The sequence below is a fragment of the Rhinatrema bivittatum genome, chromosome 2 (genome assembly GCF_901001135.1).
Source record: "Rhinatrema bivittatum chromosome 2, aRhiBiv1.1, whole genome shotgun sequence".
Taxonomy (NCBI): domain Eukaryota; kingdom Metazoa; phylum Chordata; class Amphibia; order Gymnophiona; family Rhinatrematidae; genus Rhinatrema; species Rhinatrema bivittatum.
The window spans coordinates 49,540,176-49,564,825 of record NC_042616.1 but is presented as its reverse complement, the minus strand read 5'-3'; the positions used below and the strand labels follow the sequence as shown (position 1 = coordinate 49,564,825).

The 24,650-nt window shown below is 46.2% G+C and overlaps 1 protein-coding gene across 1 annotated transcript in view; it reads left to right on the top strand.

The window, feature by feature from the left end:
• The first annotated feature begins 10,401 nt into the window (after window positions 1–10,401).
• Window positions 10,402–24,650, top strand: part of LOC115083918 (retinoic acid receptor responder protein 2-like) — a 35,191-nt gene continuing 20,942 nt past the window's right edge. Inside the window, exons 1-3 of the mRNA XM_029588014.1 lie at window positions 10,402–10,680; window positions 11,992–12,096; window positions 13,413–13,511. Of these exons, the coding sequence (XP_029443874.1) occupies window positions 10,564–10,680; window positions 11,992–12,096; window positions 13,413–13,511 (321 nt within the window). The 5' untranslated portion in view covers window positions 10,402–10,563. The remainder of the gene's footprint in view (window positions 10,681–11,991; window positions 12,097–13,412; window positions 13,512–24,650) is intronic.

Here is a 24,650-nt window from a genome sequence, read left to right as displayed (position 1 = left end):
TAGCTCTTGGTTCTATTTCCCTTCCATCCCCACCCTTAATGTAGAGAGCAGTGATGGAGCTGCATCCAAGTGAAATATCCAGCCCGATTAGTTTGGGGCAGTAGCCGCCGCAACAAGCAAGCTGCACCCATGCCCATTTGTTTTACCCAGACTATGTTATTAGCCCTTATTGGTTGTTTTTCTTCTCCCCTGCCGTTGAAGCAGGGAGCTATGCTGGATATGCGTGACGTATAAGTCTTCTCCCATGCCGTTGAAGCAGAGAGCCATGCTGGATGTGCATCGAAAGTGAAGTATCAGGCCCATTTGGTTTGGGGTAGTAACCGCCGTAACAAGCCAGCTACTCCCCGCTTTGTGAGTGCGAACCCTCTTTTCTTCTCCCCTGCCGTTGAATCAGAGAACTATGCTGTATATGCATTGAAAGTGAAGTATCAGGCCCATTTGGTTTGGGGTAGTAACCGCCGTAACAAGCCAGCTACTCCCCGCTTTGTGAGTGCGAACCCTCTTTTCTTCTCCCCTGCCGTTGAATCAGAGAACTATGCTGTATATGCATTGAAAGTGAAGTATCAGGCTTATTTGATTTGGGGTAGTAACCGCCGTAACAAGCCAGCTACTCCCCTCTTTGTGAGTGTGAATCCTTTTTTCCACATTTCCTCTTGCTGTTGAAGCTTAGAGCGATGTTGGAGTCAAGCCTGTGTATGTTTATTTAATAAGGGTATTGACTCCAGGCAGTAGCCATCATTCTGGCAAGTCACCCACTCTTCATTGGCAGCCTCTTGACTTTATGGATCCACAGTGTTTATCCCACACCCCTTTGAAGTCCTTCACAGTTCTGGTCTTCAACACATCCTCCGGAAGGGCATTCCAGGCATCCACCACCCTCTCCGTGAAGAAATACTTCCTGACATTGGTTCTGAATCTTCCTCCCTGGAGCTTCAAATCGTGACCCCTGGTTCTGCTGATTTTTTTCCTTAGGAAAAGGTTTGTCGTTGTCTTTTGATCATTAACACCTTTCAAGTATCTGAAAGTCTGTATCATATCACCTCTGCTCCTCCTTTCCTCCAGGGTGTACATATTTAGATTCTTCAATCTCTCCTCGTACGTCATCCGATGAAGATCCTCCACCTTCCTGGTCGCCCTTCTCTGTACCGCCTCCATCTTGTCTTTGTCTTTTTGAAGGTACGGTCTCCAGAACTGAACACAGTACTCCAGGTGAGGCCTCACCAAGGACCTGTACAAGGGAATAATCACTTCCCTTTTCTTACTCGATATTCCTCTCTCTATGCAGCCCAGCATTCTTCTGGCTTTAGCTATCGCCTTGTCGCATTGTTTCGCCGACTTCAGATCATTAGACACCATCACCCCAAGGTCCCTCTCCTGCTCCGTGCACATCAGCCTTTCCCCCCCCATTAAATACAGTTCATTTGGATTTCCACTCCCCATATGCATGACTTTGCACTTCTTGGCATTGAATCTCAGCTGCCATATCTTCGACCACTCTTCCAGTTTCCTTAGATCCCGTCTCATTCTCTCCACTCCTTCCGGCGTGTCCACTCTGTTGCAGATCTTAGTGTCATCCGCAAAAAGACAAACCTTACCTTCTATCCCGTCCGCAATGTCGCTCACAAAGATATTGAACAGGACCGGTCCCAACACCGATCCTTGCGGTACACCACTTAAAACCGCTCTCTCTTCAGAGAAGGTTCCATTTACCATCACACATTGTCTTCTGTCCGTCAACCAATTTGCAATCCAGGTCACCACCTCGGCACTCACTCCCAAGCTTCTCGTTTTATTCACCAGTCTCCTGTGCGGAACCGTATCAAAAGCTTTGCTGAAATCCAAGTATATGATATCGAGCGCTCTTCCTCTATCCAATTCCTTGGTTACCCAGTCAAAAAAGTCAATCAGATTTGTCTGACAGGATCTTCCTCTGGTGAATCCATGCTGCCTCTGGTCCATCAATTCTCCGGACTGTAGATAGTTCGCTATTCTCTCTTTCAACAGTGACTCCATTACTTTTCCCACCACTGAAGTGAGGCTAACCGGTCTGTAGTTACCAGCCTCCTCTCTGTTCCCACTCTTGTGAAGCGGGACCACCACCGCTCTTCTCCAATCACTCGGCACCACTCCCGTTTCTAGGGATCTATTGAACAGGTCGCACAGCGGTCCCGCCAGCACATCTCTGAGCTCCCTCAATATCCTTGGATGAATCCCATCACGCCCCATGGCTTTGTCCACTTTCAGATTCTTTAGCTCTTCCCATACATTATCTACTGTAAATGGATTTTCCTCTGTTCCGCTTCCCTCCAGTTTCTTGTTGTGTAGAGATGGTCCTTCTCCAGGGTCTTCTTTAGTGAACACAGAGCTGAAGTATTCGTTTAATATTTCTGCCATTTCTTCGTCTCCCTCCACACATTGATCATTTCCACCTTTCAATTTCACTATACCACTTTGGACCTTTCTCTTTTCGCTGATGTATCTGAAAAATGTTTTGTCACCATATTTTATCTCCTTGGCAATCCTCTCTTCTGCTTGACTTTTTGCCAACTTGATTAATTTCTTTGTCTCCCTCAGTTGATACAAATATTCTTCTTTGTGCTCCTTCCTTTGGGATCTTTTGTATTTCTTGTATGCAGTTCTTTTAGCTTTAATTTTGTCAGCCACCTCCTTTGAGAACCAGATAGGTTTCATTTTTCTTTTGCTTTTCTTTACATTTCTAACATATAGAGCAGTTGCCTTGGCGATTGCTCCTTTTAGATTGGTCCACTGTTGATCCACATCTCTCTCATTTTCCCATCCATTTAGTTCTTCCTCTAGGTACTTCCCCATTTCCTCAAAGTCTGTGTTTTTGAACTGTAAAACTCTGGTCTTTGTGCTCCTTTTCCATATTCTTTTAGTGATATTAAACCATACCGTTTGATGATCACTGGTGCTGAGGTGGGCGCCCACCTTGACATCAGAGACGATTTCTCCATTATTGAGCACTAAGTCGAGAATAGTTCCTTCTCTCGTGGGTTCCAATACCATTTGTTTGAACAAAGATACTTGCATGGCATCCAGTATTGCTCTACTGTTTTTAGATTCTGCAGATGGGATTTTCCAGTCTACATCTGGCATATTAAAGTCACCAATGATCACCACTTCCCCTTTCTTACCTATCTTATGGATGTCTTCAACCAGATCTCTGTCCAGCTCTTCCTTTTGGTTTGGAGGCCTGTAAACCACTCCAATATAAATGGATGCTCCATCATCTGCCATATCACATCATCATCCATATCATCATCCACATCATCATCCATATCATCATCCATATCATCCATATCATCATCCACATCATCATCCATATCAGCCATATCATCCATATCACATCGGTTCACAGCGTAACATGAAACTAGTGCCTGTGGCGGCGCTTTACATCAAACAAGTTTAACATAATACAGTTAAAACATATTGAAACATAATAACTAGAGAGTAAGGAAAGGTAGGGGAAATAAAGTATTAAACTAAAATTAAAATAACATGATTACAAGAGGGTAAAAGAAGAGAAAAAGGGGGGGAAAAGTGACAGAAGAATAAAGTTAGATTAATAAATTATTGTAGGCAAAGATTGCAGGTATATACAAAATGTACAATTATAGGGAATAACATAATATAACAATTGTGCAGGGAAGGGGTGAGGTGAGGAGAGGGGGGGAGAAGTAGGGATTGGAAGGGGGTAGGGTAACACAGAAGGGAGGGAGAGGAGGAATGGGGTATGCTTAGGGAAAGGCCATGAATATGAATTGTGTATGAATTGTGGGGATGTGAAAAGAAGGTATAGTCCCAAACCCTCGGGTGGAGGGCCCTCCAAATACCCATCAGACCCAATTCTTGACAAACAAAGTTGGCTCCCAGACAGTGGTCATGGCGGACTATAGCCTTGGGGGGATTACAGTCCTCCTGCTTATTCGGTACAACATTAAAATCTCCCCCGAGTAACAGGGCGCAATTAGAAAGCTTGGCCAAGATCCCTATCAAACGAGCATAAAAGTCATGGGAGTATACATTTGGCGCATATATATTACAAACAGCCATCCATTGTTGATGGCACATCCCTGTAATAATAATATATCTGCCTTCTTCATCATGCCACACTTTTTCCACTTGAAAAGGTAATTGTTTGTGGAGCAGAATAGCCACACCACATTTCCGTGAAGTGTAGGAGGAAGAAAAACATTGTCTTACCCACTCTCTGCGCAGCTTAGCATGTTCTGTGATCATCAGGTGAATCTCTTGGAGAAACGACACCTGAGAACCAAGTCTTCGAAAAACCATTAACAGTTTCTTTCTTTTAATAGGTGAGTGGATGCCATCTACATTCAAGTAAGTACATTTAATAATAGCCATCGAAGTCAATCAGGCAGGGAGAGGTCTCCCCAAGGTGTAGTGTAGGAAAAAAATGAGACCAAGAATTTCCCGCGGCTCCCCAGCCTGAGCCACCAGGATCAAAAGGGGTACTAAGCACAGCCTGGCATGAAAAATCGAGCACAAATGCATTACAAATCAGTACAATATGTACTCCTCCCGAGCTCCTCCATCCCCCAAATTCCTTCGCCAAGAGCTCTTGATCACCTATTGAATAATTCCGTTGAGCTGGAGTGAACTTCTTGGAAAAGAAGGCATTGGGACGTACCGTCCCGGTTGAATCAAGTTGACTTAAAACGGCTCCGACTCCTTCAGAGGAGACATCTACTTCCAGAATGAAGGGCAGATGGGGATCTGGATGGCGGAGACTCAGTGATACAAAAAGGCCTGTTTTAAGCCTGAAAGGCTTCCTCAGCCTTGGGAGGCCAGTCTTTTACTGGAGCTCCTTTACGGGTTAAACTGGTCAGAGGTGCCGCCAGGTGGGAGCAATTCTTGATGAAGCTTCGGTAGTAGTTGGCAAAGGCTAAGAAGCATTGAAGACTGCATAGGCCTGTCGGCTGGGGCCAATTCAGAATACTTTTCCTCTTGGCTGGGTCCATTTTGAACCCCTGGTTTGACACTATATAGCCCAGGAAGGGCAGCAAAGTCTTTTCAAAGACGCATTTCTCTAATTTTGCATAGAGATGGTTCTCTCTCAAGAACTTCAGGACTTGACATACATGCTGTCGATGAGTTTGCAGGTTCTTTGAATATATCAAAATACCGTTCAGATAAACGAGTACGCAGACGTCTAGGAGGTCATGGAGGATCTCATTCATCAAGTTCTGGAAGACAGCGGGCGCATTACAGAGTCCGAACGACATGATTTGATACTCGAAATGGCTGTTTCTTGTGTTAAATGCCGTCTTTCATTCGTCACCCTCCTTGATTTGGATGAGATTGTACGCACCTCGCAGATCTAATTTAGAAAAGACCTGGGTCCCCTGTAGGCGGTTAAAGAGCTCCATTATCAGAGGCAAGGGGTAGCGGTCCTTGACTGTAATCACGTTTAGGCCATGATAGTCAATACAGGGCGGGAGAGACCTATCCTTTTTCCCCATGAAAAAGAAGCCGGCTCCAGCCGGTGATTTGGAAGGACAGATGAATCTATTCTGGAGGTTTTCCCAGAATTAGTCAGTCATGGCTTGGGTCTCCAGTTCCGAGAGCGAGTATACTCTGCCACAAGGAGGTGTGGAGCCCGGAATCAAGTTGATAGCACACTCCAATTGCCGATGGGGCGGCAAGGTGCTAGCTGCTTTCTTAGAGAATACATCCGCGAAGTGAACATATTGAGGCAGGAGCCCTGCCAGAACTTCGGAGCTAGGTTCAGGAGAAAGCTCGTCGGAAGCCAGGAAACATTTAGGGTAGCAGGAGGAGCTCCAGTGGTTAACTCGGAGAGACGTCCAGTCAATCTGAGGATTAAGCTGCTGCAACCATGGGATACCCAGAACCACCGGGTGAATAGCCTTCTGTATGACGTAGAAGGAAATGTGTTCACAATGCCCAGATTCAGCAAGGCACTCCAGCAGAAGGGTTTTATGGGTGATTCGATCTGGCAAGGGTTCTCCATGGATTGATGAGAGAACCAGTGGAACAGGACAAGGCTGATTGGGAATCGATAATTGGTCCATGATCTGTTGCAAGAGAAAATTCCCACCAGCCCCTGAATCCACCAGAGCCAGGGTAGGAAGGCTGCAGTCTTGGAAGGTCAAGGTCACCGGCAAGGTGAGTGGAGGGACAGAAGCATTTAGGCCTAGGTTCACCCCTCCAGTGACTCCTAGGCCCTGAAGTTTACTGGCCGCACTGGACATTGTACCCGGAGATGTCCAGAACCCCCGCAATAGAGGCAGAGAGCTGAGCGGTGCCACCTTTGGTGTTCCTCTGGCGACAAGGGACCCCAGCCCAGTTGTATGGGCTCATCAGGAGAGGCCTCAGAGGAGGAGCGTGGGAAGGTGCTTGTTGAGATGGAGCGAGGTCGAGGAGCTCCAGTAGTACGTCGTTTAGATCCTACAAGCTCGATGTACCTCTCCCAGAGTCGGAGGTCGATTCTTCCGGCCAGGTCAATTAACACATCTAGAGTTCCTGGAAGAATGCGGGCTGCAAGCTCATCTTTGATCTTAGGGGAAAGACCATCTAAGTATATCACTCGCAGACATGGTTCCTCCCAATGGAGCTCGGTTGATAAGGTGCGATACTCCAAGTTGTAGTCGATCAGGGAATGACTACCCTGTCTGAGATGAAGGAGTTCTGTGCTGACTTGTGTCTGCTGCCCAGGGGTTTCGAAGACGGCTTGAAAACATGCCAAGAAACTCAAAAGGTCCAGCAGCAGCAGATCTGAATGTTCCCATAAGGGCGAAGCTCAGGCCAGGGCCTTCCCTTCTAGCAGAGTCAGGATATAAGTTGTCTTGGTCAAAGCGTCTGGAAAGAGTGCCGCCTGCAGGCAAAAGTGCATATTGCACTGGTTAAGGAACCCACGACAGTGCTGAGGGTCCCCTGCATAGTGAGGGGAACTGGTAATCACCGGTCAGGGAGGTCTGCTGAGGTCAGCGAGCCAGAAGGAGGGACAGCCTGGACAGAGGTGGCAGCCTCAGAATCCAAACAGGCGTTTAGACGTTCCATAGAAGTTGGCAGCGACTCCAGGACCTTCTGTTGTTCCAGGACTCTTTGGGCCAGCCCAGGAATTGCCTACAAGGCAAGAGCCTCAGCCGAATCCAGGCCTTGGCTAGCTATTACTAGAGTGGATCCTTGGGTCAGCGTAGTAGGGAACCAATGGGGAGGAGCCCCAGAGGGCCCTTCCAATGGCAGGTGAGGCTATAGGAGACCCAAGACCCCTCTGGAATTTCATCACTACTAGCCCTCGTTCCCCACATGTTGGGCCCTTGTGAGCTGGGGCCGGCTGGACTTAAGTGGGGTTTCAGGCCGGAGGTGAACTAGAGTCTGCAGGCAAGGACGTAAGCAGAGGTGTACCTCGTACTCGTAGCGAAGCTGGCCGGGATCTTGGCAGGCAGAGTATCTCGTAGTCAGGCAGGCAAGGGTCTTGGCATGGAGAAGCAGAAGACAGGAAACAGCTAATAGACGACGGCGGATCCAAACAGGAACTGAAGCCAGGAGTAGCCAAGGCAAGGCCTGAGAAGCAGGCCCTGCCTTAAATACCTGCAGGTTTGGGAGGAGGAATCTGGACCCCTTCCACTGGGACCCCTGAAAAGGGGACAGGTGGCGCACGCGCACGTGCCTGAGAAGCCAGGGAACAGGAGGGAGGCTAGAGCAGGAGCCACTGGCATGCCGTCCTGCACGCGGCGTCGGATGGCAGTCTGGAGGGAGGGCCATGGCGCGGCTCACCGGTTGCGACCGCCGCCTGAAGCAAGGTTCCTGGGTCCGAGGAGGCGGAGTCGGCTGAGCCGGAAGGTGGGGGGGGGGGGGGGTCTGGCTGTTGTCCTGTTCGGCCGACTTTCGCAACACAAAGCAGATTACATTCAGGAACTGTAGGTATTTCTAACTCTGCTCTTCCCTGAAACATCTCTCGCCTGTTCCTTTAATGCCCTGGACTTATCTGGCTAAATTCTAGCCGAGTAGAGCTGAATAAATATACCCGGGTAAGTCAATTAGAGGGATAACTGTTTAGTTATCTGTCTAAATGGCTTTTTAATATTGACCTTTATGTATAAAAACAATTCCACTGTACTTCCCCCTTCATATAACTGCTATGGCACTTAACACTGACAGAAAGTCTATGAAGGCCAACAGGTCAGGCATTTTTTAATCATAGGTCTCAATTACGTCATTTTGTACATATGAAAATGCAATAAAACAGTACTTATCCAAAAAAGCAGACATAAACTGACATTTCATGAGTCCTAATTAAACCCGACATGGTCTGTGTTTTGAAACAAAGTCTCCTTCAGGGCTGCTGCTTAAACATATCTCGCAAAGGAGGTGCTTCCTGCACAGGAAAACATGCCAAGGTGAGTCAGCAGGTCATGCATATCTACCCTATGCATATTCACTGTGGATAGACCTCAGCTGGTTTCTGGTTTTCCCTTCCCTTCTTCCTATCTAGGGATCCTCTGGGTTTATACCAGGCTTTGTTGAAATCTGTTACTGTTTTTGTCTTCACCACCTCCCCTGGGGGCCATTACATGCAACCACCAACCTTTCATGCACCTTTGAAAATTTAGCTCACAGTGACTGGCAAGTTATTATCACGCAGAATCAGTGGTTGAGGGGGGAGATGCAGGGACTTGTCCAATACATAACTTCTGGGGGAATTCTGCACAAAAAATTAAAAATTCTGTGCAGAAAAACTTAAAATTCTGCAAAATTCTACATACTGTTTTCAAAATAACACAATTTATATGACAGTCTTTAAGCAATTAATTTAAAATGTAATAGAGAAAAAAAGTTATTACTTAAAGATGCAGAGTTTTAAATATTTTGAGCAGAATTTCCCTAGAAGTTCACTGTAAGAATGTCTTTCCCATCCTCTCTCCCTACTCCCCTGGCATCTCCTTTCAATTTGCCCTCTCAGACTGCAACTCCTCCACCTGTCACTATCTCTTTCCTCCCTCTCTAGGCTGAATCCCTTCCACTCTATCTCCACTCCCAGAGTTTGGCCCTTCTCTCAGTACTGCCCCTCACACAGGCTCCTTCTGTCCCCCCGCCCCTCACTCTCTCTCTCTCTCTCTCTCTCTCTCACACACACACACACACACACACACATACACACAAACACACACACACACCCTCCTACAGTCTCCCTCTCTCTCTCTCTCACACACAACACACACACCCTCCTACAGTCTCCCTCTCTTTCTCTCATGCACGCACACATACACACACACGCACACCCTCCTACAGTCTCCCTCTCTTTCTCTCATGTACGCACACATACACACACACCTCCTACAGTCTCCCTCTCTCTCTCTCTCTCACACACACACACCCTCCTACAGTCTCCCTCTCTTTCTCTCATGCACGCACACATACACACACCCTCCTACAGTCTCCCTCTCTCTCTTGCACACACACACATCCCCTCATACAGGCTCCCTGACTTTCGTACTCACACAACCACACAAGGCTACCTTTCTCTCGCATGCATGCACTCTCACACAGGATACCCATGTCTCTCTCTCACACACCCCTGCACACTGATCCCTCTCTCGCTCATCCTTCCCCTATACACACACATCCCTTCACACAGACTCTCTTTCTTACACATACAAACACCCTCACACAGGCTCCCTCTCTCACAAACAAGCACCCTCACATACATACAATCCCTTTCTTACACATAAGAGCTCCCAATCTCTCACACATATACACAGTCCTTCACAATCTCCTCACATAGATGCCCTCTCTCTGGCACCCACACCCATGCACCCTCACACATGCTTTCTCTCTCAACCCCCAGGCTTGCAGTCTTACACACACACACACTCACTCTCACCGGAGCTCGCGGCATAGCTGGGCCTGCTTCATTTTTGTCAGAAGTGGAACGGCTTCTACTCATGGCGAAGATGGAACACGCCCTCGTGTGCCGCAACCGGAACCAATCCTGCTCGCGGCGAAGATGGTGCAAGTCCAGGTGTGGGCCTGCCAAATTCTGCGCAGATTCTGCGCAGCTGCGCTGGAGGGGAATTTTGCAGGAATTCTGCACTCCGCAGTAGCGCAGAATTCCCTCAGGATTAAATACAGTACAGAATTAGAGACAGTGAAAGGAATAGAACTGAGGAAATGCAGTGAACTACCCAGGGTCACACTGAAAGCTGGCAGTGAAAGAGATTTTAGTTTTCATCACAGGAGGTCTCCTGACCCCATAGGTTTTAACCAGATGGGCAAGGTCTGACCCCTTGATAAGGTATCATCTGTTACTTGTTTGTTGAACTTTAATCTCTTCATGTATCTGACATCATGTCCTTCAAGGAACCTGTGACAGCCAGGAATTGAAAGTTAATCCTTCACTAGGATAAACAGGAACTAAAATTTATAAAAAAAGAAGAAATCAAAAGTATTTCAGTAGTTTCAGCTTTATCGAGGACGTGAGAAGATGAAGGCGTTGTTCCTTGCTGTGTGCTTTGCCTGGGTCACCTGCTGTGTTCCAGGCACAGCCGAAAGTATTGAATGGGCCGGATATTCGAACTGAGGGACAAGACTGTGGCTCTTGCTGTGGCAGAATACAACAAGAAAGAAAAAAGCTTTGCCTATAAAGAGTTATCCATCCAGAATTCAAATGGAACAGTAAGTACGGAGAAACGGTTCGGGGAGGGTGGGGGGTGCAGGAGAGGGTGAACAAGGCTTTGTTTTCATTTAGTTTATTTGTCTTGGAAATAAAACATGAGGCACGTACCAGCACTTTTTACCGCTACAGAGCATAGGCCTCGTGAGGGCGGGACTCATACAGGTGTGGCGCCTTCAGCTTTCTGGTCTAGATACAGCGGTCCTGCCAGTCAGTCCAAGGGACGCTCTTCTCTAGGTTATGCTATGGTCACTTTATCATTGTCTCTCACCACTAGAAGGGTTTGATTCACGCAGTCACCCTTTCGCCTCCTCCTCCTCCTCCCCAAAAATGACAGCTCACACTGGCCAATGGCTGGCACTTAGCGTGAAGAAGCACCCCTCCAACTCTGAGTTTGGCAGGAGTCCCTGTCAGCTGCCCGGGCACGCCGTTTGGGGAGGAGGCTGTGGATTCAGAGAAGAGAAAACCCTCCTATCCCTAGCGTGCCAGAGAGGGAGCCAGACCCTTTTTTGTGGAGGCCCAGGCCCTCTCTGGATTTGTTAGATCACCCCCCTCACTACAGGCTGGTGGTACTGTGGAAAGAGAGGGAGTAAGCCCAGGCTGCCGCCCCTTCCCCCTGTCCCCGGCCTGCCGTACATTCATGCATTTACATGGCGTGCTTTAAAAAGAACTAAAAGTGTGAGCGTGAACGATATCCCCGCCACCCGCTCCGTCCCCCAGGAACGCCTCTTTGCAATACATGTAAGAGTAATCACTGAATCGCTACCGTGCGTACTTTCACACTTATAAATCCTGGGTGAGTTTTCAAAATTGCATTTATGCACAACCCCACCACCAGGTTTTAAGCACCCAAATGCTTTTGAAAATTCACCCCTTTAAAAAAGTACACTGTCGAATTAGCACAAGGTGGATGTCAGGATGCAGTATCCTGTGGTCTCTCGAAAGATGACCCAGTGCACCATGGGTCCAGCTTTTCTTTAAAATGATGCTGCCACTGAAGGATCTTCATCAGTCAGATGAGTCCCCCTGGTTATTCAGACCTCCCCGTTTAGAAGCAGTTCATTCTCTAACCGCATGAGACGATTGCCTTGTAACCTAAAAACAAGGTGAAGGGATGCACCAGTGAATGTGGCGATAACATTAGGATGCGGGGAGAATCCACAAGGAGAATCTTTTTTTTTTTTTACAGAGAGCATTTAGACTTAGAATTGCCGAAATTAACTATTGAAAATTGCACAAAATTGCAAGCATGGCATTGTTTAACTTCTCACTTATCACTGTATATCACTAGAGACCAACTCTTTCTCCTGTAGGCCACAACTGCTGGGAATTTTGTCAAAGTTACCTATACCATAAAACAAACAAATTGCCATAAAAGGAACTACCAGCCAGATATGTGTCAACACAGAGCAAATGGGGTAAGTGAGTCAGAAAAAATGAAAATGTTATATTAGAGAAACAATCTGATTGGTTGGTAAGTTGTTTTAGTGTGTACATCGGTGATCGGCCTTCACTTATATAACTTGGCTTTAATGGAATGTAGTCAGGGCCGGATTAAGATTTGCTGAAGCCCTCTAAGCCAGTGTTTCCCAACCAGTGTGCCATGGCACGTTGGTGTGCCTTCAGACCTGAACAGGTGTGACACAGAAAAGTCATCACTGCCTAATGCTCATATCCAGACAGACTCTGCTAGCAGCAGCAACAAGAGACACCAGTGATGGCTTTTACACTTGCAGAAACACCTTTCCAGAGCTGCATAATCCTGCATGCCTCCTCTTCCTAGCTACAAGATGAGCCCTGGAATGTGCTAATTACTAGGTAGCATTCAGGGTATGGATTTGCCAGGCCCCATTTTGTACGGCACCCACATTATATCTTCACCATTTCTTTAGTTCTTCCAGCCGCTGTCCTCTCCGTAGGCTGAGTGAGATGGGGAAAGCATGCACCGAGCCCTGAATATGACTCACTTTGGGGCTGATGCAGTAAAAGTGTGCCGAAAGCGGCACTGAGTGTTCAGCGCCCGCTTTCCTAATGCACGCCCAGGCACCTCTCCTGGGGGTGCCATGCAATTTTTAAATTAAGGGTTGCACTGCCAAGAAGGCATTAGGGTCGATTGCATGCCCCTAGCGCCTCCTTGGCAGCAGGCGCCCTGGAGAGGTCAGTGTCAGCGGGTTGAGGGAAAGGACACTGAATTTATTGGCATCCGTTTTCCTAACCGGCGCCCAGCCACAGATTCAGAAAATGGATGCTCGTTAACTGAGCATCCATTTCCCTAACCTGACCGCTGGTACTATATTTTTTTTTAATTAATTTTTTTAAAAAATCTCTTAAATTTTTCGTTTCTCCAACTTAATATCACCACGATATTAAGTCAGAGGATGTACAGAAAAGCAGTATTTTCTGCTTGTCTGTACACATTTTTTGGGCTGCTTAGAAATGAACGCCTGCTCTAGGCAGGTGTTAATTTCTGAGCATAAAAATGTGTGGATTGGACGCACATTTTTTTTTTTGCACGTTAATAACACTCAGGAACATGCATTTGCATGTGATGAGCGCTATTAGTTTCACAGCACATTGGACAGACATTGTGGACACGCTGATCCCCTTACGGTAAAAGGGGCTGTGGGCGCGCCTCCAAAACGCACGTCCAACCGCGGGTTAAACAGTGCGCTTGGCTGAGCTTTCTTCTATCATTTCTAATCATTTACCTTCTTTTCTTTTTTGTTTTTTTTAGCGGGTGCATTACTGTCTTGCATGTTTTGCATATCAAAATTCAGAAACGGAGCCAAAGGCCCAATTTGTGGACTGCCTTCCAAGATTTCCACCCCAACAGGTGATTTCCAGCACACTTTAATTTCTTCCTCAAAATGTGTATTTGTGCAGGGGGAGGCAGCAGAGCTATTATTACCTGATTCTTTATTCAAAGCCTCAGAGCATATGTAAGTATGTAAGTATGTTTACAGTGACCCTGGATGGCTATAAGTAGAGCTCACTGTCCCCTTGCCATTATATTTTCCTGTCTCGGAGTCCAATTCATCTACTGTTAATCCTTTTAGAGCACGGGAAGGTAGATACCACAAAAAAAGAAAAAAAAGGAGAAATTGCAACTGTAATTTTAACCTAGCGCCCCCTCAGGCAAGGAAGAGCATGCCTACTCCTTGCACGGTGTCTGGGATGTCCCTCGGAAAAAGAAGAAATTGTTAGGGATGTGCATTCGTTTTCAACGCATTGGCAATCCGGAACGTATGCGTTCCTATTCGTTGTATTCGTGGGTTCGCGAAATGGATCGCGATCCCCCACGAATACAAACATATCATATGTTTCATTCTTTTGTCTCGCAGTGATTTCTTAGCGGACATTTGAAATAGGAGAAGGCCATGGGGGGAGTATCCATAGCAAAAACCAGCCCTTTCCTGTGAGTCATAAGTGACCTCACAGCTCTGTCATAGAGTGGGTCAGAAAGTTGGCAAGGAGACCAGAATGCAACCTATCATAGCTAAGCATTTCTCGCTCTCACTCAGTGCTCTGTGACGCTATTCCTGATGAGGCAGCACTATTTATGCGGTAAGCACGCGGTGTGCCACGCACTTTCTTATCAGGGATGGTGTGGGGAGGTGTCTGAACATTTCAAATCTGTATTCAATTGCTAGCTACTGTGATAGAATTTTCCATTGGAAAAGATATTTATTCGATTTGGATGCAGTGCTGCCGCCAGCTAGTCATACTATTTTTTGACCGCACTTTGTTTTATTGATCTGGTACAGCAAGGCACTGCCTGCTTGTGGGGGTTTGGGGGCAGTTTTCCAGACACACCTATATTGGGACAGCAGTAGAGGTGTGCATCCGTTTTCCACGTATTTGTAATCCGCAACTTATTTTGTCCTATCTGTTAAATATGTGGGGAGGCGAAACACATCGCGACTCCCCACGTATTAAACAGATTTCTGTTTTATTCGGCCTCCTAAATAAAAATTTAAACCCCCCACCCTCCTGACCCCCCCAAGACTTACCAAAACTCCCTGGTGGTCCAGCGGCGAGTCCAGAAGCCATCCCTGCAGTCTCACACCCACGTTTGCCGGTTTCATCATGATGCCAATAGCCTGTGTCACAGGGGCTACCGGTGCCATTGGTCAGTCCCTGTCACATGGTCACCGGCGCCATCTTGTGCTCCTACCATGTGACAGGGGCTGACCAATGGCACCGGTAGCCCCTGTGACATAGTATGGGCAAAAGCTATCGGCGCCATTTTGAGACGCAATCGCCTTTGCCCTTTGCCTTTGCGTCTCAAAATGGTGCCGATCGCCTTTGCCCTCACTATGTCACACATAGTGAGGGCAAAGGCAATCGGCGCCATTTTGAGACGCAATTGCCTTTGCCCTTTGCGTCTCAAAATGGCGCCGATCGCCTTTGCCCTCACTATGTCACACATAGTGAGGGCATTGGCGATCGGCGCCATTTTGAGTATTGGCATCGAACGGCGATTTTGAGTCTAAAAATGGCGCCGATCGCCTTTGCCCTCACTATGTGTGACATAGTGAGGGCAAAGGCGATCGGTGCCATTTTGAGTATTGCCATCTGAAGGCCGGCGTGCAGGAGGTCGCTCCCGGACCCCCGCTGGACTTTTGGCAAGTCTTGTGGGGGTCAGGAGGCCCCCCCAAGCTGGCCAAAAGTCCCTGTGGGTCCAACGGGGGTCCCGGAGTGACCTGCCGTCCGATGCCAGGACTCAAAATGGCGCCGATAGCCTTTGCCCATACTATTTCACAGGGGCTACCGGTGCCATTGGTCAGCCCCTGTCACATGGTAGCAGCACAAAATGGCGCCGGTGACCATGTGACAGGGACTGACCAATGGCACCGGCAGCCCCTGTGACACAGGCTATTGGCATCATGATGAAACCGGCAAACGTGGGTGTGAGACTGCAGGGATGGCTTCTGGACTCGCCGCTGGACCACCTGGGAGTTTTGATAAGTCTTGGGGGGGTCAGGAGGGTGGGGGGTTGTAGTTAATTTTAATTTTAGCTGGGACAACTCGCCGTAGTAACGTATTGACAGATCGACAACTTATGGAATTCTCCATACTTCCGCATGAAACGGAATTGACCCCCCACGAATACGTATCACGAATGCAACGAAAACGTTTTGGCTGCACATCCCTAGACAGCAGTGCTTTTTTAAGCCAAGGAGGCACTGCCTCGTGGGGGTCTGTGGGCAGTTTTCCAGACTCACCTATATTGGTACAGCAGTGCTCTTTTAACCAAGAAGGCACTGCCTCGTGGGGGTCTGTGGGCAGTTTTCCAGACTCACCTATATTGGTACAGCAGTGCTCTTTTAACCAAGAAGGCACTGCCTCGTGGGTTCTCACCCATATTACATAAGAACATAAGAAAATAAGAACATGCCATATTGGGTCAGACCAAGGATCCATCAAGCCCAGCATCCTGTTTCCAACAGTGGCCAATCCAGGCCATAAGAACCTGGCAAGTACCCCAAAACTAAGTCTATTCCATGTTACCATTGCTAGTAATAGCAGTGGTTATTCTCTAAGTCAACTTAATTAATAGCAGGTAATGGACTTCTCGTCCAAGAACTTATCCAATTCTTTTTTAAACACAGCTATAATAACTGCACTAATCACATCCTCTGGCTACAAATTCCAGAGTTTAATTGTGCGTTGAGTGAAAAAGAACTTTCTCCGATTAGTTTTAAATGTGCCCCATGCTAACTTCATGGAGTGCCCCCTAGTCTTTCTATTATCCAAAAGAGTAAAAAGCCCATTCACATCTACCCGTTCTAGACCTCTCATGATTTTAAACACCTCTATCATATCCCCCCTCAGCCGTCTCTTTTCCAAACTGAAAAGTCCTAACCTCTTTAGTCTTTCCTCACAGGGGAGCTGTTCCATTCCCTTTATCATTTTGGTAGCCCTTCTCTGTACCTTCTCCATCGCAATTATATCTTTTTTGAGATGCGGCAACCAGAATTGTACACACTATTCAAGGTGCGGTCTCACCATGGAGCGATACAGAGGCATTATGACATTTTCTGTTTTATTCACCATTCCCTTTCTAATAATTCCCAACATTCTGTTTGCTTTTTTTGACTGCCGCAGCACACTGAACCAACGATTTCAATGTGTTATCCACTATGACACCTAGATCTCTTTCTTGGGTTGTAGCACCTAATATGGAACCCAACATTGTGTAATTATAGCATGGGTTATTTTTCCCTATATGCATCACCTTGCACTTGTCCACATTAAATTTCATCTGCCATTTAGATGCCCAATTTTCCAGCCTCACAAGGTCTTCCTGCAATTTATCACAATCTGCTTGTGATTTAACTACTCTGAACAATTTTGTATCATCTGCAAATTTGATTACCTCACTCGTCGTATTTCTTTCCAGATCATTTATAAATATATTGAAAAGTAAGGGTCCCAGTACAGATCCCTGAGGCACTCCACTGCCCACTCCCTTCCACTGAGAAAATTGTCCATTTAATCCTACTCTCTGTTTCCTGCTTTTAGCCAGTTTGTAATCCACGAAAGAACATCGCCATCTATCCCATGACTTTTTACTTTTCCTAGAAGCCTCTCATGAGGAACTTTGTCAAATGCCTTCTGAAAATCCAAGTACACTACATCTACCGGTTCACCTTTATCCACATGTTTATTAACTCCTTCAAAAAAGTGAAGCAGATTTGTGAGGCAAGACTTGCCTTGGGTAAAGCCATGCTGACTTTGTTCCATTAAACCATGTCTTTCTATATGTTCTGTGATTTTGATGTTTAGAACACTTTCCACTATTTTTCCTGGCACTGAAGTCAGGCTAACCGGTCTGTAATTTCACGGATGTCCCCTGGAGCCCTTTTTAAATATTGGGGTTACAATAGCTATCCTCCAGTCTTCAGGTACAATGGATGATTTTAATGATAAGTTACAAATTTTTACTAATAGGTCTGAAATTTCATTTTTTAGTTCCTTCAGAACTCTGGGGTGTATACCATCCGGTCCAGGTGATTTACTACTCTTCAGTTTATCAATCAGGTCTACCACATCTTCTAGGTTCACCGTGATTTGGTTCAGTCCATCTGAATCATTACCCATGAAAACCTTCTCCGGTACGGGTATCTCCCCAACATCCTCTTCAGTAAACACTGAAGAAAAGAAATCATTTAATCTTTCCGCGATGGCCTTATCTTCTCTAAGTGCCCCTTTAACCCCTCGATCATCTAACGGTCCAACTGATTCCCTCACAGGCTTTCTGCTTTGGATATATTTTTAAAAGTTTTTAATGTTAGTTTTTGCCTCTACAGCCAACTTCTTTTCAAATTCTCTCTTAGCCTGTCTTATCAATGTCTTACATTTAACTTGCCAACATTTATGCATTATCCTATTTTCTTCTGTTGGATCTTTCTTCCAATTTTTGAATGAAGATCTTTTGGCTAAAATAGCTTCTTTCACCTCCCCTTTTAACCATGCCAGTAATCGTTGTGCCTGCTTTCCACCTTTCTTAATGTGTGGAATACATCTGGACTGTGCTTCTAAGATGGTATTTTTTAACAATGACCATGCCTCTTGCACACTTTTTACTTTTGTAGCTGCTCCTTTCAGTTTTTTTCTAACAATTTTTCTCATTTTATCAAAGTTTCCCTTTTGAAAGTTTAGCACGAGAGCCGTGGATTTGCATACTGTTCCTCTTCCAGTCATTAATTCAAATTTGATCATATTATGATCACTATTGCCAAGCGGGTCCACCACCGTTACCTCTCTCACCAAATCCTGTGCTCCACTGAGAATTAGATCTAAAATTGCTCTCTCTCTCTTCGATTCCTGAACCAATTGCTCGATAAAGATATCCTTTATTCCATCCAGGAACTTTATCTCTGTAGCTTGTCCCGATGATACATTTACCCAATCAATATTGGGGTAATTGAAGTCTCATAAGAATACGTTGTAAGCAAAAACGTTTTCTTCTATGTGCAATATTTCATATAGTTTAGTTTATATAAAGGACCATCATCCCACCCACGGCGTATGAAGAGGAAAAGGCGGCAAGGTTTGAATGAAACTGAACAATAGTGTGGAATTAAAAATTGAACTTCTCAGTGGATAGTTCGGAAGAATTACGTTGGTTGCAGTCCTGGTTGCAGTCCCTGAAGCAGCTTTGTGAAACGTACGTTGGACTGGACTCTTTAAACATTTGGACTCATTAAACAACTGGACTCTTTAAGCGCAGCAGCGCTGATTTGGATCTTTAAAGCGAGGTAGCGCCACCAACAAGGACTGAACTTCTGAAGTGCGGTTGCACTGACAACAAATAAGGGAAGTACTGTTCCACATTCTACTTTAGAAAAACTCAAAAAAGAAAGACTTGGACCGATGATTAAACATGACCCATAGCGGTTAAAATATAAGCTAACTTGCTTGTATACCATGGGTGGTATGATGGTCCTTTATATAAACTAAACTATATGAAATATTGCACATAGAAGAAAAATTTTTGCTTACAACCTAGTCTTATGAGATTGTGTGGATCGTTGTACATTGGATTTAACTGTTTGTATTGTTGTGGTAATTGAAGTCTCCCATCATTACAGCACTACCAATTTGGTTAGCTTCCCTAATTTCTCTTAGCATTTCACTGTCAGTCTCACCATCTTGACCAGGTGGACGGTAGTATAGTCCTATCACTATAGTCTTCCCCGACACACAAGGAATTTCTACCCATAAAGATTCAATTGTGCATTTAGTCTCATGCAGGATGTTTATCCTGTTGGACTCTATGCCATCCCGGACATAAAGCACCACACCACCTCTCGGGTGCTCCTCTCTGTCATTCCTCATGAGAGGCTTCTAGGAAAAGTAAAAAGTCATGGGATAGGTGGCGATGTCCTTTCGTGGATTGCAAACTGGCTAAAAGACAGGAAACAGAGAGTAGGATTGAATGGGCAATTTTTTCAGTGGAAGGGAGTGGACAGTGGAGTGCCTCAGGGATCTGTATTGGGACCCTTACTATTCAATATATTTATAAATGATCTGGAAAGAAATACGACAAGTGAGATAATCAAATTTGCAGATGACACAAAATTGTTCAGAGTAGTTAAATCACAAGCAGATTGTGATAAATTGCAGGAAGACCTTGTGAGACTGGAAAATTGGGCATCCAAATGGCAGATGAAATTTAATGTGGATAAGTGCAAGGTGATGCATATAGGGAAAAATAACCCATGCTATAATTACACAATGTTGGGTTCCATATTAGGTGCTACAACCCAAGAAAGAGATCTAGGTGTCATAGTGGATAACACATTGAAATCGTCGGTGCAGTGTGCTGCGGCAGTCAAAAAAGCAAACAGAATGTTGGGAATTATTAGAAAAGGAATGAGGAATAAAACGGAACATGTCATAATGCCTCTGTATCGCTCCATGGTGAGACCGCACCTTGAATACTGTGTACAATTCTGGTCGCCGCATCTCAAAAAAGATATAATTGCGATAGAGAAGGTACAGAGAAGGGCTACCAAAATGATAAGGGGAATGGAACAACTCCCCTATGAGGAAAGACTAAAGAGGTTAGGACTTTTCAGCTTGGAGAAGAGACGACTGAGGGGGGATATGATAGAGGTGTTTAAAATCATGAGAGGTCTAGAACGGGTAGATGTGAATCGGTTATTTACTCTTTCGGATAGTAGAAAGACTAGGGGGCACTCCATGAAGTTAGCATGGGGCACATTTAAAACTAATCGGAGAAAGTTCTTTTTTACTCAACGCACAATTAAACTCTGGAATTTGTTGCCAGAGAATGTGGTTCGTGCAGTTAGTATAGCTGTGTTTAAAAAAGGATTGGATAAGTTCTTGGAGGAGAAGTCCATCACCTGCTATTAAGTTCACTTAGAGAATAGCCACTGCCATTAGCAATGGTTACATGGAATAGACTTAGTTTTAGGGTACTTGCCAGGTTCTTATGGCCTGGATTGGCCACTGTTGGAAACAGGATGCTGGGCTTGATGGACCCTTGGTCTGACCCAGTATGGCATTTTCTTATGTTCTTATGTTCTTATGCGATATAATTTGTACCCCGGTATAGCACTGTCCCATTGGTTGTCTTCCTTCCACCATGTCTCTGAGATGCCAATTAAGTCTATGCCATCATTCACTGCTATACATTCTAATTCTCCCATCTTACTTCTTAGACTTCTGGCATTAGCATACAAACATTTCAAAGTTTGTTTTTTGTTTGTATTTTCATTCTGCTTTTTAATTGATAGGTATAAGTTAGAATTTTTTAGCTGAGGTGAGTTTTTAGTTACAAGCACTTGGACTGCTTTTCTTATTATTGGAACCTCACTGTCGGGATGCCCTAATTCTAATGCATCATTAGTATCTTTTGAAGATACCTCTCTCTCAACCATGTGCTGCTGAGCGATTGTCGGCTTTCCCTTTTGTTCTAGTTTAAAAGCTGCTCTATCTCCTTTTTAAAGGATAGCGCCAGCAGTCTGGTTCCACCCTGGTTAAGGTGGAGCCCATCCCTTCGGAAGAGACTCCCCCTTCCCCAAAAGGTTTGCCAGTTCCTAACAAAACTGAATCCCTCTTCCTTGCACCATCGTCTTATCCACGCATTGGGACTCCGGAGTTCTGCCTGCCTCTGGTGACCTGCGCGTGGAACAGGGAGCATTTCAGAGAATGCTACCCTGGAGGTTCTGGATTTAAGTTTTCTACCTAAGAGCCTAAATTTGGCTTCCAGAACCTCCCTCCCACATTTTCCTATGTCGTTGGTACCCACATGTACCACGACAGTTGGCTCCTCCCCAGCATTGTCTAAAATCCTATCTAGGTGACACGTGAGGTCCGCCACCTTCGCACCAGGTAGGCATGTTACCAGGCAGTCCTCACGTCCACCAGCCACCCAGCTGTCTACATTCCCAATAATCGAATCACCAACTATGACGGCCGACCTAATCCTTCCCTCCTGCGCAGTAGGCCTTGGGGAGATATCCTCGGTACGAAAGGATGGTGCATCGCCTGGAGAGCAGGTCCTTGCTACAGGATCCTTTCCTGCTATACCAGGTTGATGCTTTCCAAACATGAGACCTTCTTCCTCCAAGGCAGCACCAGAGCTGCCAGTCTGAAGTTGGGACTTGGCTACTATGCCCAGCAGTGCTCTTTTAACCAAGAAGGCACTGCCTGCTCGTGGGGGATCTGTGGGCAGTTTTCCAGACTCACCTATATTGGGACAGCAGTGCTCTTTTAAGCCAAGAAGGCACTGCCTCGTGGGGGTCTGAGGGCAGCTTTCCAGACTCACCTATATTGGTACAGCAGTGCTCTTTTAAGCCAAGAAGGCACTGCCTCGTGGGGGTCTGAGGGCAGTTTCCAGACTCACCTATATTGGTACAGCAGTGCTCTTTTAAGCCAAATCCCCAGTAGGCCTCTTTTGTAGTTACAAGCTCGGTGTGTGCACACACATTACATTAGTGCACATCAAGGCACTGTGCCTGTGGGCAGCCAGTTTTGCAGACTTACATATATTGGGACAGCGGTGGTCTTTGAAGCCAAATCCCCAGTGGGCCTCTTTTGTAGTTACAAGTTCGGTGTGTGCACACACATTACATTAGTGCACATCAAGGCACTGTGCCTGTGGGCAGCCAGTTTTGCAGACTCACATATATTGGGATAGCAGTGGTCTGTGAAACCAAATCCCCAGTGGGCCTCTTTTGGAAATAATTCTTTTAATTGAAATGCCTAGTAAGATGTGGCATTAAATCCATAATGTCAGGGAAAGCTAGATGTGGTTGAGTGATTGGGACTGGGAGAGGAGACACTTCAGAAGAGAGTGCCAGTCCCCCATTAAAGTTAAAAAAAGGGATCTGTTCCAATCTAAAATCTCTGGAGGAGCAGGCAGTTCCATTCGGAAAAAAAAGAAATCTAAAGATGATGCATCGCAACCACCTGTTTCTGACCCTGTAGTTTTGGAGGTGAGGGAAGGGGAGGCTGAGTCATGCAAGACAAAATGGCGACACCCAAAAGCAGCAGAGCGAAAGCAGTCTCGACTTAGCGTTGACAATGTAGCGCAGGCATTGTTTGCTTCTGATTCCGATGAAGAATCATCTTGTGTGGGATTCTCATCAGAAATGGAAGAAGCAAAGTGGTGACATCACCCACCAAGATGGCCGAATGGAAGATCAGCTCGCACTCCCACCTGAGAAATTCCCCCTACATCGGAGCTCCGGCCGGCACAAAAGCAGCGAAAACAGCACCAGAGGACGAGCGACATTCTGCGGTATGGCGACATTAAAGAAAAAACCTGATTTAAATCGGTTTTCCTTCATCTCCACGGCGGATGTGGCAGTGCTTGGGCAGAGGACAAAATGGCGCCTGGGCTAGGCAGTGAAAATATCCCCAGCGGCGCGGCAACTGAGCCTCCAGATGATATCCCGACAAGATCCGAGTTCCAGAATTGGTTCAGGGAACTCAGAGGGGACATGGCCACGTGTAGCAAGGAAATCGGAGAGCTGCTGGAGGCCATGTAGGGTGAGCTGAGGGACCTAGGGAGGCGTGTAGAGGAGACAGAGATAGGCCTAGAAGATCAGCAGGTGGAGGTTGGCAGGATTCGAGAGGAGCAGGGGAGGCTACAGGACACACAGGAAGACTTAGCCCTGCAGTTAGAGGATATGGAAAATCGGGCCTATAGGGTCAACCTACGTTTTCGGGGAGTCCATGAGGGAGAAGAATTCTCAGACAGTTTTGCAGTTGTGTGGGGCATTTGTGCTCAGCTACTAGCCTCTGAGGAAGGAACTGAGTCTGCTCAGAAGGTTGTGCTTGAAAGAGCTCACAGAGCCTTAGGAGTATCATACAGTAACCAGCCATGCGATATAGTGGCCTGCTTTAATCACTTTTCAGTGAAAGAAAAGGTGGCAAGAGCTGCAAGGAAGGCAGACAGTCTAACATGGGAAGGACACAAGATCAAGATATTCCAAAATCTGGCTTACTCCACCATAAAGAAGAGGAGGGAATTCTGGGACATTGTAAATGTGCTTCGCACCAAAGGTTTGCACTACCGATGGCTCTTCCCTTGTGGGCTCAGTTTTACAATCAATGGTGTGACATCTAGGGTGCGTAAGATTCCAGAAGCAGAAGAGATCTTGCGAGCAGCAGGAATCCTAACCACGACCAATGCAGGAACTGGGAGCTCAAACACAGGAAGCGGTGGCCAAAAAGAAGAGAGACCCTGATGGAGAAGAGTAGACAAAGGAGATAGACGGCTGCAATGGAATTCCGGAGGTCTTCTAGCCCAAAAGGACTCAGGCTGAGATAGATGTCTGAGCACACGCTGGATCAACACACCTTTTGGGAAATTGTATCCTGATTTAGATGTGTCAAAATTCACGTCTGGGCAAAGTACTCTGTTTCAATTATCAGTTATGAGTTCATAATACGAGTTAATGTGGGGAGTTACACTCCATAGTGTTTGATACATATCTGTTGAGGAAGTGCAAGGAGATGGGCGAGGGGTGGCGGAGCGCTAGTGGCCAGTGGTGACGTCACGCCTCTCATGGAGGTCATCCACGTGCAAGGCAGTGGATTGGAATGGGGAGGGCAGGAGGGAGGGGGAGGACAGAGAAGGATGGGGGAGGGGTTTCTACAGAGGTTTATATTGATATGCAGGGGCCGAAGGAAGAAGCTGGTGTTAATTTTTAGGGTGGAGGGGAAGGCACAGGAGGTGGCAGTACTGCACTATGGGTAGTGTAAAATTTATTCCCATTAATGTAAAAGAGTTACACTCTACCGCTAAAAGGAGAGTGTTTATACATGACGTGCAATCACAGAAAGCAGATGTCATATTCTGTCAAGAGACACACCTCACCAAAAGAAATGAGAGACTTTTGTCATCTCCCGCGTATCCACAAGTTTTCCATTCGGCAGCAAAGGTGCATAACAAATATTGTGATGTGGGGATTCTCTTCTCCACCAAAGT